This window comes from Phaenicophaeus curvirostris, chromosome 2 (assembly GCF_032191515.1).
Source record: "Phaenicophaeus curvirostris isolate KB17595 chromosome 2, BPBGC_Pcur_1.0, whole genome shotgun sequence".
In the NCBI taxonomy this organism is placed as follows: Eukaryota; Metazoa; Chordata; class Aves; order Cuculiformes; family Cuculidae; genus Phaenicophaeus; species Phaenicophaeus curvirostris.
This window is the reverse complement of record NC_091393.1, coordinates 123,702,663-123,718,818: the sequence shown is the minus strand read 5'-3', so window position 1 is coordinate 123,718,818 and position 16,156 is coordinate 123,702,663. Positions and strand designations below refer to the sequence as shown.

The following is a 16,156-nucleotide window of genomic DNA, read 5'->3' as shown; positions in this document are numbered from 1 at the left end:
GTTGTTAGACCTTGGTAGTGACTTCAGGCAGGAGATGAAGAATGAGGTTATGCATGAGGCAAGTGAACCATTAGGCACTGCTGCGGCCTGAGAGCGCTGGCTGCCTGCCACACCTGCCTATTAGCAGAGCCTTGACCCTTTCCTCTGGTGTCCTAATAGAGGAAAATGGTGGTTTTTTTCTGCGGAAAAAACCTCTTGTTCTTATCAAGGTGCTTAGCATTTAGATCATTAATAATAGAAGGTGTGAAGTGGTTTCTGTTTCGGGATTAGTTTTGGCATTCAGTGTTAAGGAAGAGTGAGTGTATAGCGTGGAGTGGGTGTGTGTGCAAGTGGTTGCATGGTACAGGGTGGCTCTGAGTTTGGGAACTGCTAGGTTCAAATGACATGGCATGATGCCCTGAAAGTCGCAAAGAAATACAAGGAAAAAATGCTGCAACACTTTATTTACCAACCTAGGCAGAGAAGAGGAAGTCTGTGCAGGACCTTAAGAAGGAAAGGTAACTGAGACATAGAGCAGTTTGGGCTGGAAGGGACCTTAAAGCCCATCCAGTTCCACCCCTGCCATGGGCAGGGACACCTCCCACTGGACCAGGCTGCTCCAAGCCTCCAAGCCCCATCCAACCTGGCCTTGAACACCTCCAGGGATGGAGTAGCCACAACTTTTCTGGGCAACCTGGGCCAGGGCTTCACCACCCTCACAGCAAAACATTTTGTATCTAATCTAAATCTCCCCTCTTTCAGCTTAAAACCATTCCCCCTCGTCTTATCCCTGCACTCCTCACTGGACATTGGCCATAGCAGAAAAGGGTGAGACCCTCATAATCTCTCAGGTTTGTACCAAGGGTGACGCATAGGGGATGGAATCCTCTATTGATCAGTTTGGAGTCACCTGTCCTGTCCGCCCCTCCCTGCAGGTACAGCCTTTTTTGCCAGCTTGAGGAAGACCTTGGTTACTGTGGGAATAAATATAAGCATTGGCCTTTCTGCACACCAGTGCCCGGTGTTGTCACTTCTAGTGAGAACACTGCGTAAAAAACCATACTTTTACCTGTCAGAAGATGAAGTTACTTAGACGAGACTGAGTTAGATTCATAAAACTGACTCTAATTTAACTCAAACCACAACATATACTAACCACAAACAACAGCTAAAAGGGTAACAGTTTTTACAGGTTAAAATGCAGTCCCACTTAAATTAAATCTGTGATCACTGTCTGTATCGCAGAGCAGGAAGAAGTAGCCTTCGCTGCTGTGAGATGCCTTCCTTACAGCTGGACAGCAATTGCAAGATGTTGCTGTTCTCCTAACTCCCCTTCTTCTGGAGGACAGATGTTTTCATCTGTTCTGATGCTGGATCCTGGTTTGGCGAGATTGAATCTTGATGGTCCAACCGGAACAAGGAGAGCAGTATTTGCCGATCGGTATCTTTCACATTGTTTCCTTAAGCACCATCAGAATTCTTGGGTTGTGCTTTTTGTTTATGGTTCTGTTTGTCCTTGCTCTTCCTACCCACCACCTGTTTCCTCTTGATATAAATTTTGTGGTCCAGGAGGAAAATACCTCTGATAAACTGAGGTGCAAAAACTAATACTTGTAACCCATTTCACATGCTACTCGGTCTTCATAAGCCAAATAGGATTTTATGCTGCTGTGAACAGGGAGAGGAGACTATATTGCTTTCCATAACTACCTGAAAGGAGCTTGTAGTGAGGTAGGTGTTGATCTCTTCCCCCGAGTGACAGGCAATAGGATGAGAGGAAATGGCCTCAAGTTGCTCCAGGGCAGGTTCAGATCGGACATCAGGAAAAACGCCTTCACTGAAAGGGTTCTCGGGTGCTGAAATGGCTGCTCAGGGAGGTGGTGGAGTCCCCATCCCTGCAGGTATTTAAAAGATGGATAGATGAAGTGTTCAGGGATATGATTTAGTAGTGGGCAGGTATGGTTGGACTCTTAACCTTATGCGTGCTGTAGGTAGGGAAACTCTATTCTTGCATGTCAACAAGCATAGATAAAGATATTAAGCTAAATTAGACCTTGCAAAGAAGATATCAGAACTTGCTTTCCCATCTAGAAGAAGGCAGAGGAAAGAAATTGTACTGTGTCCATGCTTATGAATTCATCCTTCTTCTCGCTTTTCAGTGATGTCAGTTGATACTGAACAGAATTGCTATGCTTGAGTCAGAGAGGCGTTTTATCTTCCAATACCACAGCCTGCAAAAAATTAGGTTTCCAACTATGTGTGCTGTATTATGTCTGTTCTTCAATCGTAACAAGTCAGAAATAACACTACAGAATTGCAGAATATGAAATGTCTTATTTATATTTTATTATGAGGATAATATGATTCACACAGAAGATGTAAGAGGAAATCTTGGAAGGAAGAAGTAATTTGACATGGAGGTGTCCCTGCCTGTGGCATGGGGGTTGGAACTGGATAATCTTTAAGGTCCATTCCAACCCAAACCTTTCTATGTTAAATGGAACTAGGTTTTAACAAAGGAAGGCTGCACCTTATGCTGTCGTCAGTAACTGTATTTTTTAAACAAAGTGTAACAAATCCCATGTTTGAATTTCATTAGGGACATAAATGTCTAAAAGGGAGAGAAAATGCAAATTTTAGCCTAGGATATTGTAGTCATAGAATCATAGACTAGTTTTGCTTTGAAGGGACCTCAAAGCCCATCCAGTCCCACCCCCTGCCATGGGCAGGGACACCTCCCACTGGACCAGGCTGCTCCAAGCCCCATCCAGCCTGGCCTTGAACCCCTCCAGGGATGGGGCAGCCACCACTGCTCTGGGCAACCTGGGCCAGGGCCTCACCACCCTCACGATGAAGAAATTCTTCTTTATGGCCAGTCTAAACTTGCCCCTCTCCAGTTTATACCCATTCCCCCTTGTCCTATCACCACAAGCCTTTGCAAACAGTCCCTCCCCATCTTTCTTGTAGCCCCTTCAGGTACTGGAAGGTCTCTATAAGATCTCCTTGGAGCCTTCTCTTTTCCAGGCTGAACAAGCCCAACTCTCTCAATCTGTCCCCCTGATCATCCTTGTAGCCACCTCTGGACCCGTTCCAACAGCTCCATCTCCTCCTTATGTTGAAGATTCCAGAACTGGACACAGTCTTCCAGATGAGGTCTCCCAAGAGAGGTGCAGAGGGGCAGAATCACCTCCCTTGACCTGCTGGCCACAATGCTGATGTTCTCAATGGTCTTAATTGTGACCAGTCTTAATTGTTATTATTTGTGGCGACATCATCAGCAAAGCCCAAAGGTATGCTGGTTAAATTGGTTGATGACACAGACTTAGGAGTATTTTTCCAGACAGAATTATACAATATGAACTGCATATCATTGGCTGAATTTCATCACATTTCTGTTGGGCTGTCTTCGGATAGCTATTTAGTCATACCGTTGTGGGCTAGAAGAATTTCTGTTGTGTGCTGTAAACTCAGCAGTTGGCTGTGACTAAGGAGGAGGAAAACCGGATGTATTAGATGGTCACGTAATAATTACGTGATTTGAGGAAAAGGAAATGCGTCCTAAAATACTGTGGGTGCAAGAAGGAGTACCGTATGCTCCTGCATAAGACACTGGTGAGGCATCTTGTGGGATAGAGGGTGGAATTTGGGTTATCTGCTTAAGAGGGGAAAAAACCGAAAAGCATAACAGATGCAAAGTTTGGCTTCAGTGTTGTCCAGGAGACATGGATTAAGTGTTGCAAAAGGCTAAATAATCATAGAACCGTAAGATGATAGGATTGTTTGGGTTGGAAGGGACCTTAAAGATCATCTAGTTCGAATTCCCTTGCCACAGCAAGAACATCCAGTGGGCCAGGTTGCTCAAACCACATCCAACCTGGCCTTGAACATAGCTTCTCTAGCTTTTCTGTAGCCCCTTTCAGTACTGGAAACTGCTCTAAGATCTCTCTGGAGCCTTCTCTTCTCCCGTGTGGACAGTCCTGGTGCTCTCAGCCTGTCCTCATACGGGAGGTGCTCCAGCCCCCTGATCATCTTCATGACCTTCGTTGGACACACTCCAACTGCTCCGTGTCCTTCTGGTGCTCACGACTCCAGAACTGAACGCGGTACTCCAGGTGGGATCTCACAAGAGCAGAGTAGAGGGGCAGAATCCCCTCCCTTGCCATGCTGGTCACACTTCTTTTGAAGTAGAGATTATCTTTGTTACCCTGACGAGATAAAAAGCTTTATGATTTTTATTTCATCATATTTACTTTACAGTAAACACATTTGCTCTTTGTTTTTTCTTATTAGAAAGTGAAACATTAAGGAGGAAAAATAACTTTTATTTAAGTACAATATTAGTACAAGGTTAAGTAGAGATGAATCAGCTGTTGTTGCATCGTCCTGTCAGCAGTGATGTTCTGGAATGTGGTCAAGGAATAAGTCTGGTTGTCTTGAGGCAGAGCTTGCATTTTAGGAAGTAATTAATGCATTAGAGTTTCTTGGAGTAGCAGTAGTCTGGACATGGTGACCTTGGAAAGACCAGGATAATACCTAGTGAAGATTGGTGTCAGATCTTCATCCATTAACTTGATTTAAGCCTATAGCTGCTTTGTCTTGCTAAGATTTTACTTTGTTAGTATCACTTATTAACTTTTATAAGGTAAGATTACTGAGTGGGGAGCCCAGGACGCTTTTTATCTGGAATAACGATACTGTAATGCAAGCTGCTTTATTTGTTTTGGGTGGCCATGAGACTTCTGGTGATTTTTTTTCAAAGCATATAAAATCCAAATCAAAAAAACCACAAGAGGATCTACAAATACTTCCCCAAAATGGAGCCAGAGCCTGAAAGCTTATGAAGGGACGCTGAAAACCCCATTTAAAGGACTTTGACTGTTAAAATTTTCCTTTCCTTGAGAGGTTAGCTCCAAATGTTTGGGAAATGTAGTACTGTATTGAAACTCTTGGTATGGTTGTTTCAGGTTAGGGTTGATGAGTGTTGTGGGAAGTGGTACCATCTTAACATCTACTAAATTCTACATCATCTGTGATCGTCGTGGCCATCATGGGCAGTATTAATTGGTATTGGCAGAATGAGTTCAGGTTTAGCCCACTAATTATAATGACAAGAATAAACACATTTTTAGACATTGCTGTCTGTCAGATGTGTTTATATAATGCTGTGTTATTTTAATTAGGAATCTTCTACGTTCAGGCTTTTCAATATGCTGCATCTGTTGTTTAGGACATCTGGTGTTTTTCCTACAATGGAACAGTAACTAAATCATAATTGAGATGGAAGGGTGAAACACAAGAGAGCTAAAAGAATATTGGTGTTCATGGGACTAGTGTTCTTACCAGGTGCTTTCAGAGAAAAGATATTAACAACTTTAAAACATTTGTGGGTTTGCTGGGAGAGAAGTTCTTTGTGCGCAAGTCTCTAGGACAGGGAAGATTAACTGAATATCCAGCGCTGTCTTAGTGCTTTTTATTGAACTGAGTTGCTTAGAAGTTATATTTTCTTTTTATTTCTTTAATGAAACAGTATGTTTTGAGGCAGGTATCAACGTTTTCCCCTGTATTTCTTCTCATAACCTTGGTTTTGTGTTTAACTGTGACCTCAGTACAGTTTTTATTTCTGTAGGAAACTTATTCCCTGAAAATCTTGGTTTCGCTGTTCCTGAAGAGCTCTGCATTTGTTAGCACTGCGTGTTCATACTTGTATAACAGTATGGCTTATATTTCCTTAAGAGCCACAGGTAAAATTTGCTGTGCAACAAGGTGATGATGCTTTCATTACACTGTATTTGACAAGAAATCTTCAAGCTTGTGGGGGAAAAAAATACAGGTGTAGGTAAATGTAGAAACTGCTTGTGATGCAGATAACATGGGTTGGAAGACCAGCAGGATTATTCCTGTTATTTCTCATGCTGTCTATATTCAGACTGGATTAAGAAATACATGGATGGTGCTTTTTAACCTGACCTGAAAAATATAACTCAACATCCACTCCAATCACCTTTCTGGAAATTACCCACTCTGCTGTTGCCAGGATCTGATATGCATGAGGCTCTGGAAGAAACTGGAGTGAGACACACAGTAAGGATACCTGTGAGCAAGGTGGCCAAAGAGAGAATGTGGCTCTTGTGTTGAGGGAGATGGAACTAGATGATATTTAAGCTTCCTTCCAACCCAAACTATTCTATGATTCTATGATTAGAGCTGCTTAGTTTAGCTCAGAGAAGAGACAGCTGAGTCAAGGATGTGATAAACACCTGTAAAGCTACTGTACCATAGTAATAGGTAGCTAATATAGATAACAGGGAAAGAATATTAACTGTTTTCTCAGAACTGAAGAGGGAAGCAATATCCAGTGAAGTTACTGAGCTTAGAGCAGGCAGAAGAAAATTGGTTGGTTGGCTTGTTTGGTTCTTTCTTTTTTCACCTAATGAACCACTCAATTTTAGGACTTGATGTCTCAAGGTGCTTTGGAACCAAAAGCTCCAAATACATGGAATCAAAGCATGGGGAATAAGGAAAAAATTTTTCACGGAAAGGGTCATTGAGCACTGGAACAGGCTGCCCAGGGAGGTGGTTGAGTCACCTTCCGTGGAGGTGTTTAAGGCACAGGTGGATGAGGTGCTAAGGGGAATGGTTTAGTGTTTGATAGGAATAGTTGGACTCGATGATCCGGTGGGTCTCTTCCAACCTGGTGGTTCTATGATTCTATGACTACTGGGGCCTTGAGCAGCCTGATCCAGTGGGAGGTGTCCCTGCCCATGGCAGGGGGGTTGGAACTGGATGGGCTTTGAGATCCCTTCCAAACCAAACCATTCTGTGATGAAATGTAGAGGGTTTTGGTGCCCTTCTGGCTTAAGAAGTCTCCCAAGTTGCTGATTTCTGACAATTAAGAGAGGGTAATACTCGGGGAAGAACTTTGTCCCTAATTCTATTCTGTAAGTGACCCTATGAGCCACTGTGGTGACAGGATTAGGGGCTATGGTATAAACTAATGCCAAAGGTCTTATATTCACAAATTAGACAACTTTTAATTTATTTTATATGAAATCAAACTCCCTAGTGTGCTGGAAAAATAGTCTTGTATAGGTACTGGATATGCGTGGCAGGTTCTGCTAATCAGTAATTTAACTTTAAAGGAATACCATTTAAGCAAACTCTTACTGTTGGTTTTGTTAGCCGTGTGGGGTTTTTTCCAGCTTTCCCTATGTGTTTTCTTTTTATCAGGGCTAGAAATTACAAAGAGGAGGGTAACAAAAATGATCAAAGGAACAAAACAGCTTCTGTAGAAGGAGTAATTACATTGCCTAGGACCTTTCAAACTGGAAAAGAAACAGTGGGGATAGTGGGTACAGTAGATGTCACCTTCTCAAGGTCGTTCATTATTTTGTTGGCAGGGGAATGGTGATTGGTCTCTGATAACCCAAGAATTAACCAGTATCGAATGAAAATACCATTGGCAGATATCAAACAAGCAGAGCACTTCGCACAGTGTCGAATGAACCATGAAAGCCATAGGAAGCTGTGGATCATAGAATCGTAGAATGGTTTGGGTTAGAAGGGACCTTAAAGCCCATCCAGCTCCAACCCCTGTCATGGGCAGGGACACCTCCCACTGGACCAGGGGCTCCAAGCCCCATCCAACCTGGCCTTGGACACCTCCAGGGATGGGGCAGCCTGATCCAGTGAGAGGTGTCCATGCTCATGGAAGGGGGTAGAACTGGATGGGCTTTGAGGTCCCCTCCAACCCAAACCATTCTATGATTCTGTGTTGTTAGGTAGAAAAATGGACTTGTTTCGTGTTTTCTTGGTACCTCAACAATTGCAGCTAATTTCAATAACATTGTTTTTCCAGAATTTTTCCAGGAACTAGATGAACTTTAAGGTCCTTTCCAACCCTAACTATTGTTTGAATCTATGATTCTAATTAGGCAGAAAATACTTTAATATTTATTGCTAGTATGGAATCTAGATGTGGAGAAGGCTTAGATTAAACTGAGTCTGTGTGCTAATTTTTTCCTGTAAGGAAAGGAAAAGTTAAATTACCTTTCACGAGTAAAGTAGGGGTTTATTAACATTGTAGGTTTTAGTAATTTTTGGGGAGAAATGTCATTAAAACTTCAGAAAATACTATTGAATGACTTGTCACTAATTCTACAGAAGAGTAGTGTAAAGGTGACGTGCTAACTTGCAATTGAGAGTGCAGAGTACGGTGATTTATACACTTTTCCTAATGTATGTTTTACATTAATGGAGCCCTAACAACATTTCCTAAAAAGATTCTTTTGTTTGTTTGGGTTTTTTTGGTTTACACAGCTTCAGGTAAAATTGCTGTAATTTTCCATGTCTGTTTTTTTGCCCCTTCTTTTTTTTTAGCTTTTTGCTTTATGTTTCAGTGGAGGCTGGCAGTAATTTAATGAAAAATGAGCTTCTGAAAATGGATAGCCATAATGAGATAAATGATTCTGTGACTTGTACAAGTATAGGAACATAATACTGTCCTGTTACTATAAACTGATAGTTTAAGTGCTTTGGAATCATCAAGTTCAGCCGTAAAATTCAAGAAACAAATGGAGCTTTGCTGTTAGCCTGAACTAGACTATTATGTATCTCTAAATTGGTTTAGGGATTGTATTAATTCTAAAAGCAAGGATTATGTTTCTGCCTTGAGATCATTGCATGGCACAGAGATGTTGATGTTCCTCCTTTACAGACAGGTTTTGTGAAGCGACGCCTGCAGTATCATCAGACAATGTACTGCATCAGGTGGAGTTCTGCTCCTGGTGGTTAGGCTAAACAACTCCAGTATTTTTTTTTAGGGAACTGCTGAACTTAAGGATTTCCAATAACCCTGAATATAGAACCACAGAATCATAGAATGGTTTGAGTTGGAAGGGACCTCAAAGCCCATCCAATTCCAAACCCCATCCATGGGCAGGGACAACATCCCACTGGATCAGGTTGCTCAAAGCCCCATCCAACCTGGCTCTGAACATTTTGAGGGCTGGGGCAGCCACAACTTCTCAGGGCAACCGACTCACCACCCTCACAGGAAAGCATTTCTTCCTAATATCTAACCTAAGTTTTCCATGTTTTAGCTTAAAGCTGTTACTCTGCGTCCTATCACTGCGCTCCCTGATAAAGAATCCCTCCCCAGCTTTCCTGTAGCCCCCTTTAAGTACTAGAAATCTTAGGTTTCATGGAGAAAATGTGAATTTTACCTTAAAACACGATGTATCTGCTGCTGTTTTGCTAGCATTTCTGTAAGCATGCTTTTGAATTAAGCGAATATTTCTTGGCCACATCTGTGTAGCCCTGCGCTTGTGTGATGCTATTTAACAGCCTCAGTGCAGGTAACAATTATGGGTGGATAGCACCTCAGAGACACTTGAAACCTTAAAAAAATATTTTTGCCTCAATGGCCAAAATTCTTTTAATCTTAGTGAAAACACGGAAGTGAAGGAGAAATTTGTTTCCCTCTGTTTCACAAGCTTTAGCTACGTGTGTTTCCTTTAACTGTGTGTGCATGTGAGCAGCTGCTGAAGTTCTTGTTGACCATAGACATACCCTTAGCCTGGAGAAGAGAAGGCTGAGGGGAGACGTTATCTCTCTACAACTGCCTGGAAGGAGTTTGTAGTGAGGTGGGTGTTGGTCTCTTTTCCCAAGTAACAAGTGATAGGATGAGAGGAAATGGGCTCAAGTTGTGCCAGGGGAGGTTTAGGTTGGGTATTAGAAAAAACGTCTTCACCAAAAAAAGTGATGAAGCATTGGAGCCAGCTGCCCAGGGCAGTGGTAGAGTCACCATCCCTGGAGGTACTAAAATGCTGTGTAGATGTGGCACTTCGTGACATGGTTTTGTAGGTATGGTGATGTTAGTCTGACAGTTGGATGATCTTAGAGGTCTTTTCCAACCTTAATGATTCTGATTTTTCCTCCAGCAGTTAGAATCATAGTATCATTTCTGTTGGAGAAGACCATTAAGATCATTGAGACCAAACATACAACTAACACTGCCAAGTCCTCCAGTTGCTGTGAAGTTGCTTAATATGCTGCTAGCCTCTGCGAAGCATTCCTAGTAGGACAAATAGTAGCAGAATTAATGTGTTTGTCATGAAAGAAGGTTGCATGTGGCTCCTGCTGTGGCCCAAGAACATAAGAGCTGGGAATAGGAGGTCCATTTCTTGAGGAAGAGCAGGTGGTACTTCAGGATGGATACGAAGCCACCGTAGCAGTAGTTCATAATGTGTCTATGCATCTAAATGAGAATAAATGCTTCTTATCGGTCAGCATTTTCTCCTATGTTTGATATAAAGAATTAACAACAAAGGAGGGAAGCAAATATTGAAAATAGCAATAACACTGATAAGAAATCTGGAAATTCAGACTAATGGGAAAATGTTCTGTGTGTTTTCAGACTCCTGGAATGTTTACTCACCACTGAGGAAGAATTTGAAGTATGCTTCAGCCTCTCAGCTGAGAGCGTTAAATCTGATCTGTAATAAATAATTCTGTGGTAAATTTGTCTACAAACACAGATGGAAGAAGACTGGAATTATTAGATTTATCCCAGTATGTCTTACACCAAACAACTCTCTGGAGGCTCCTAATGGGAGGCAGTAATGTGATTGCTGGTTGCATTACGGAAAGCCCCTTGTTGTGCAGTTTGAGGCACGCTGCTGCATGTTGGTGTTGAAATTTCCCCGTCTTTAAACATGGGGATAAAGTTATTTATTCAGGGTCATTATGAAGCTTAATGATAGTCTTTTGGATGGCTAAAAAAGTGGTGGTATAATCACTCATCCTCGTGTGTGTGCAAGGGATGCATTTTCAATTAGGTTTATTACCTCTGTGGTGTTAATTAACTTTATAAGTTGTAGGAGCATCGTTTTTATTAGAGAAAAACAAGCAACGCCCATCAGTGAAAAACACCCACAGGTCTTTGGAGAATGTGGGAAATGTCTTACAGTTTTCCACAAGTGAAAATTGCCTCTGTGCTTTTCACTAATGGTTCTGCTCTCAGTACAACTGCCTTTTGCTACAGGTGTTGACAAAACCAGTGACAGCGATCTTGCAGAGCACTGGAGAGGTGGGGATGTTCAGCTTGGAGAAGAGAAGGGCCCAGGGAGACCTTAGAGCAGCTTCCAGTACTGAAAGGGGCTCCAGGAAAGCTGGGAAGGGACTTTTTCCAAGGGCATGGAATGATAGGATGAGGGGGAGTACCTTTAAATTGGAAGGGGAAGATTTAGATTAGATATTAGGAAGAAATGCTTTCATGTGAGGGTGATGAGGCCCTGGCCCAGGTTGCCCAGGGGAGCTGTGGCTGCCCCATCCCTGGAGGGGTTCGAGACCAGGTTGGATGGGCCTTGGAGACCCTGATCCAGTGGGAGGTTTCCCTACCCATAGATGGAGTTTGGTACTGGATGATCTTTAAGCTTCCTTCTAATCCAAACCATTCTGCGATTCTATGATTTTCAAGTCTATTTACTTTTTTTTCCTAGGATTCTGCTTTCTTTTCTCTCTTCTTTTTCAGTCACAGATTACCGTCTTAAGGAAAGAGCAGTGTTTATTTCCATTTCTGATATTGACAGCCCATCAAAGCAAGCCCTTTATTTTCTTCAGAAGATTATCTGTCTGATGAAGTGTCGTAAAGACATTACTGGAGCTGTCCTACCGAATTCTGTGATCCTGCCTTAAACAGATCCTCATGCTCTCTCATAGAAAGATGTTTTTTATTTAAAATTAGCTTAAAGGAGCAGAAAACATTTAATCCATGGCATAGCTGCTTGTTTCCAACGCTAACAAATTGTGAGTGCTACCACATTGATGTACGTACTAATACCTGTTGCGTGAAGGTGAGGTCAATATGTGTTTTGTCATCTTCAGGGAAGTTGTGGAGGTGCATTAAATTCATGATGTGCAGCACCAGGTTGTTTGTGTGGGTCTTTGTCTTTCTGTGTGGACTTTGTACGTGGGTAGAATCCATGTGTGACTTTGAACTCTTGAACGTCTTGTAGAGCGGTGCAGTGGGCAAATGAAGGTACTTTCTCTGTTCGTTTCTGCCAAGCTTTGCAATCTGGTATAAGGAATTAGCTAAGACGCTTCTGGACCTTGAGTCCATATTTCCTATGTTGGATCTCAAGAACATTTGCCAGTCCTGACGTTTATCTGCAGTCTTCTTTGAAAGTACCAACCTTGTCTAGAAAAGATAGTTTGACATCTGTCTTCCGAAAGTGTTACTAAAATAGAAATATGTCTTCATTAGCAGAAAAAGCAAGTGAAGGCAATAGTTACTGTGTTCTGGGGAGAATCTTGTGGGGAAAACATCCAAGTTCAGCACTTCTTGAATTTTGATTCCTAAAAATGCAGCATAGTCAGATATAGAATTAAATTCCTCAAAGTGGGTCTTGCTTCATCTACAAGTATGAGATTGCCAAGTAGCCTCTTTTGAGAAATAATGATTTCATGAGGTATCTTCTGGTTGGGGAGATTGTAATTTTTTCCCCTCCAAAATTCTACCATCTACGGTTTGGAAGAAATCACTTTTCATGAAAATTTCCAGGGAACTTAAAAAAATATTAACATACTATTCATTGGCTGTAGCAAAGTCTGTCATGAGAGCCTGTAGTGACAACTGTGTTTTGGTTGCTGATGTTGAACTGATTTTTAAAAGTATTGTAATTTACTGCTACCTGATGCCAGCTCAGAATCCCGGGGATGCCAAAGGTTCACCACTGCTCCAGCAGGGAGACAGGTGCCTCTTGCCCCATCCTGTTTTCAGAGAGGTGTCTGTGAAGAGAAAGTGCCTGCAGTTTAATTTTTTTGATTCATGTTTGATTTGCCATGAGCAAGGACAGGGGCTGCGAGGAAGGAAGAACGGCAGTGATGTCTCTGGTTCTTCTTGGCTGGATCTTTCTTATGGGCAAGTTGTTTCTCAGCCCTGTGTTTAAAGGTGTGTTAGTGCAAAAAAGTGTTGAGCTGAGACAGATAAGTTTAGATGAAATTTTGGATGGCAGATGTTTCCGTTTGACTCTTCCTGCAGCTTTGCCCTTCCAAGAAAAGGAGAAGTCTTCCTTTGTCACAGTATGATGTACCCAAAACTTGGTTTGTTGTAAACCAGGGAACATAATTTTTCTCAGCAAGGATGCTGAGTGGCCAGTTTTACCGCTGATGGTACCTCTGGGAAACAACCACAACATTCATGGGGATTGTAGCATTTTTTAATGGTGATCGCACAGGAGAATGGAGTTTCAAACTAGTTTTGTCTGTGGTAAGTTTTTATTGTGATGGTCTCGGTTATGCTATAAGTAAACAGGGCAATTACTTTGAAGAACAGTTTCATGACGTGCTTTGTGGAATTGCCAAGACCTTGTGATTCCTGTTGTTCAAAGTAGTCATTTCAGATAGAATGCTGTGGTATTTTTGCTCGGTGTTTTGATCCACACTGTGGATCCCTACATAGATATTGAGTGGGTTTTAATTATTCTTCTTTTAAGAAACGTTTTCCTTGTCCGAAGGTGATTAACCTGTATTCATAAAACAAAGACCTGATCTAGTTCAGGTTGAAAATGTCAGGCACTCTCTCTTGAATCAGTTTATGCTAAGACTTAGGTTTCTAGGACTTTGTTCAGTTGTAGGCAAGCACCAAAAGTCTCACTTATGGACTGGGAGTGCTGTGCTTGCTTGTCAGTACGCTGTTTTCTAGATCCTAATTCCTGCTAAAAGAAACCCCATTACTTTCTACACTCAGCTTGTAAGGAATCACAGCTTTGGAAGGACTTCTGATGATTCCTTCCTTTCGTTCCTCACCCCTCATCTCATTTCTGGTTGGAATTCAGCACATGTTTTCATAGAATCGTAGAATGATTTGAGTTGGAAGGAACCTCAAAGATCATCCAGTTCCACCCCCTGCCAAGGACAGGGACACCTCCCACTGAACCAGGTTGCTTAAGACCCCATCCAACCTGGCCTTGAACACCTCCAGGGATGGGGCAGCCACAGCTTCCCTGTTCCAGTGCCTCACCACTCTCAGCGTGAAGAAATTTCTCCTTCTGTCTAGTCTAAATCTGCCCCTCTCCAGTTTATAGCCATTGCCCCTCGTCCTGTCACTACAAGCCTTTGTTAGAAGTCCCTCCCCAGCTTTCTTGTAGCCCCTTCAGGTACTGGAACATAGACAAGAGATAATGAATGTCATTAATATGTGATTATTGGCTTGTGTGTCAACTTGCAGACTGTTGGCTTCTCTATTACTCTGAAATACAGTGAAAAGAACTGTTGAAATTCTGTAGGTCCAAGGCTTTGAAATGAAGTTTATGGAAGGAAAGAGGAAACATTTTACTGTAAATTTCCTTCAAAGTGCTGTCATTTCTCAAGCAACTTGTTAATATCTTATTAGAAGAATTATTTGGTCCCTTGACTGTATTTAATGAGCAATAAAAATACTTGAAGGGGAGATTAACAGTTTTTTGGAAATGGTAATGCTCAGAAGAATGTATTTTTAAAGTTTTTGGGTTTTGTTTTTTTTTAAGTAATGACCTTTTAATGCTGTTTGGGGGATTTCCATTCAGGATTTTTGCTAATCCTTGCATTCATTGATTTGAAAACTAGGATATTTGTCAGGAGCTTCCCGACTAAAACTTCCTCCTCCTTAAAGACCAAAGCCAATTATTTCTGGCAAACTGTTTTTCCTGCAAAGGACACACGCCCTGACCTTTATACAGCAGGTTGGAATGCTTCTGAAAGTCACCCTGCTTCTGCCTGCTATATCAGCCCAGCTCTGTAAACATGATTATCCCCTGATCTTTCTCTTTGTTACTTTGAGGCTGTAATATTTGATACTTTTTTTAAGCATTGAAAAATTGGAAGTTGTAGTTGTGAGAAAAACAAAACCAAAAAAACCTAGCCTATAACAACCCAGAATGTCACTCCTTTGTCAGAAAAGCCAATATATTTTTGCTGGCAGTTGAAATTTTGATTTTAGAGTATCGGCAAGACGAAGCGTGACTCTTTGGCAGCTGCAGGGTGCGAGCCCTCTGCATGAGAACCTTTAAGTGACATTGAATCCATTTGCTTAGCGGTGAACCAGAGGATCATTTGGCTCACGCAGGGTACAGCGAGCAATGTGCATCCTGCCCAGGCTGCAAACAATCAGCAGCAACAGGAAACTGCTTTTCACCAGCTTTGAAGGGCGACAGAGCTCGTCTGCGAGCCGAGTGTGAAGCCGCCTGGCTGAGGAATTGTCTCGGCTAGTGTTGGCACATCTGGGAAGCAGGTCTGGATTTCATAACATCCTTGCCAAACTGGTAGGAGCTGGGTGTGCCCAGGTCTAACTTTGTTTCTCCAGAAACCAAGCTTTTATTTCATAAGTGACGTGCCTTATTTTTAAAAGCGTTCAATCTGTTTTCTTTCTGGTTTGGTTCTTTTTATTAGGAGGTCCAAACATATGGGCCATCACCTCCGAAGAGCGGGCCAAGCACGACAAGCAGTTTGATAGCCTTAAACCCACAGGAGGCTACATTACAGGTTGGTCTGAGCTTCTGCATTACACATTAACTTCTCTGTACACATAAGTATCTTTGTGAAACAGTTTGAAAACAACAGCCTATTTCTAGCCCTTTGTTGTGTGACTAATAACTGTGTTCCTTGGGCAAACAGCCACTCGTTATTACTAAACTTCTGCAAGCTTTGGGCTAAAGTCTGGCATGGGAATGTTCTTCTGTTAACCCCATCGCTTCTGCAGCCGGCAGTTAAGTGCTGTCATTCCGTCTAGCTTCAAAACCCGGAATATCAGGCAAAATCTGCGTAGATGGGAGGCTGCCAAGAAACACTTACAGTAGCTATTGTGGCGAGTGACGCCAGAGACAGCAGAAGTGGCTCTCTTCTGTCTGAACAGTGTTAGAGAATACTGTGTTGTTAGATAATCTTTGTTTTGGGAGAGGAGGCAGGGTGAGAGAGATGCTGACAGCTTGTCCTCGTTAATGACTGCTTACAATTTATTAACCCTTGGGCCTTCAGCCACTTCTGGATAAGCCAAAGGCATTTTGCAGTGGTCTGCTGTCACTTCTAGCTGCCTTCAGCTGCTTCTCCTCTGAAACAATTGGTTCACGTTGCTGTGCACCTCTGAATTTACAGTTCTTAAATTTAAGTATCTGCTTGTGACATGAAGAAAAGGCTCAATTTC

General features: G+C 42.2%; 1 protein-coding gene across 4 annotated transcripts in view; it reads left to right on the top strand.

Annotated features, from left to right (window-relative positions):
* The window catches only part of ITSN2 (intersectin 2), an 82,155-nt gene that overhangs the window by 15,102 nt on the left and 50,897 nt on the right, over positions 1-16,156 (top strand). For all 4 annotated transcript variants that reach the window (XR_011336838.1, XM_069850747.1, XM_069850748.1 and 1 more), the window contains exon 3: positions 15,406-15,498. Coding sequence is in view for 3 of the 4 variants with exons in the window: in XM_069850747.1 (XP_069706848.1) it covers positions 15,406-15,498 (93 nt within the window). In the remaining variant the exon portion in view is untranslated. The remainder of the gene's footprint in view (positions 1-15,405; positions 15,499-16,156) is intronic.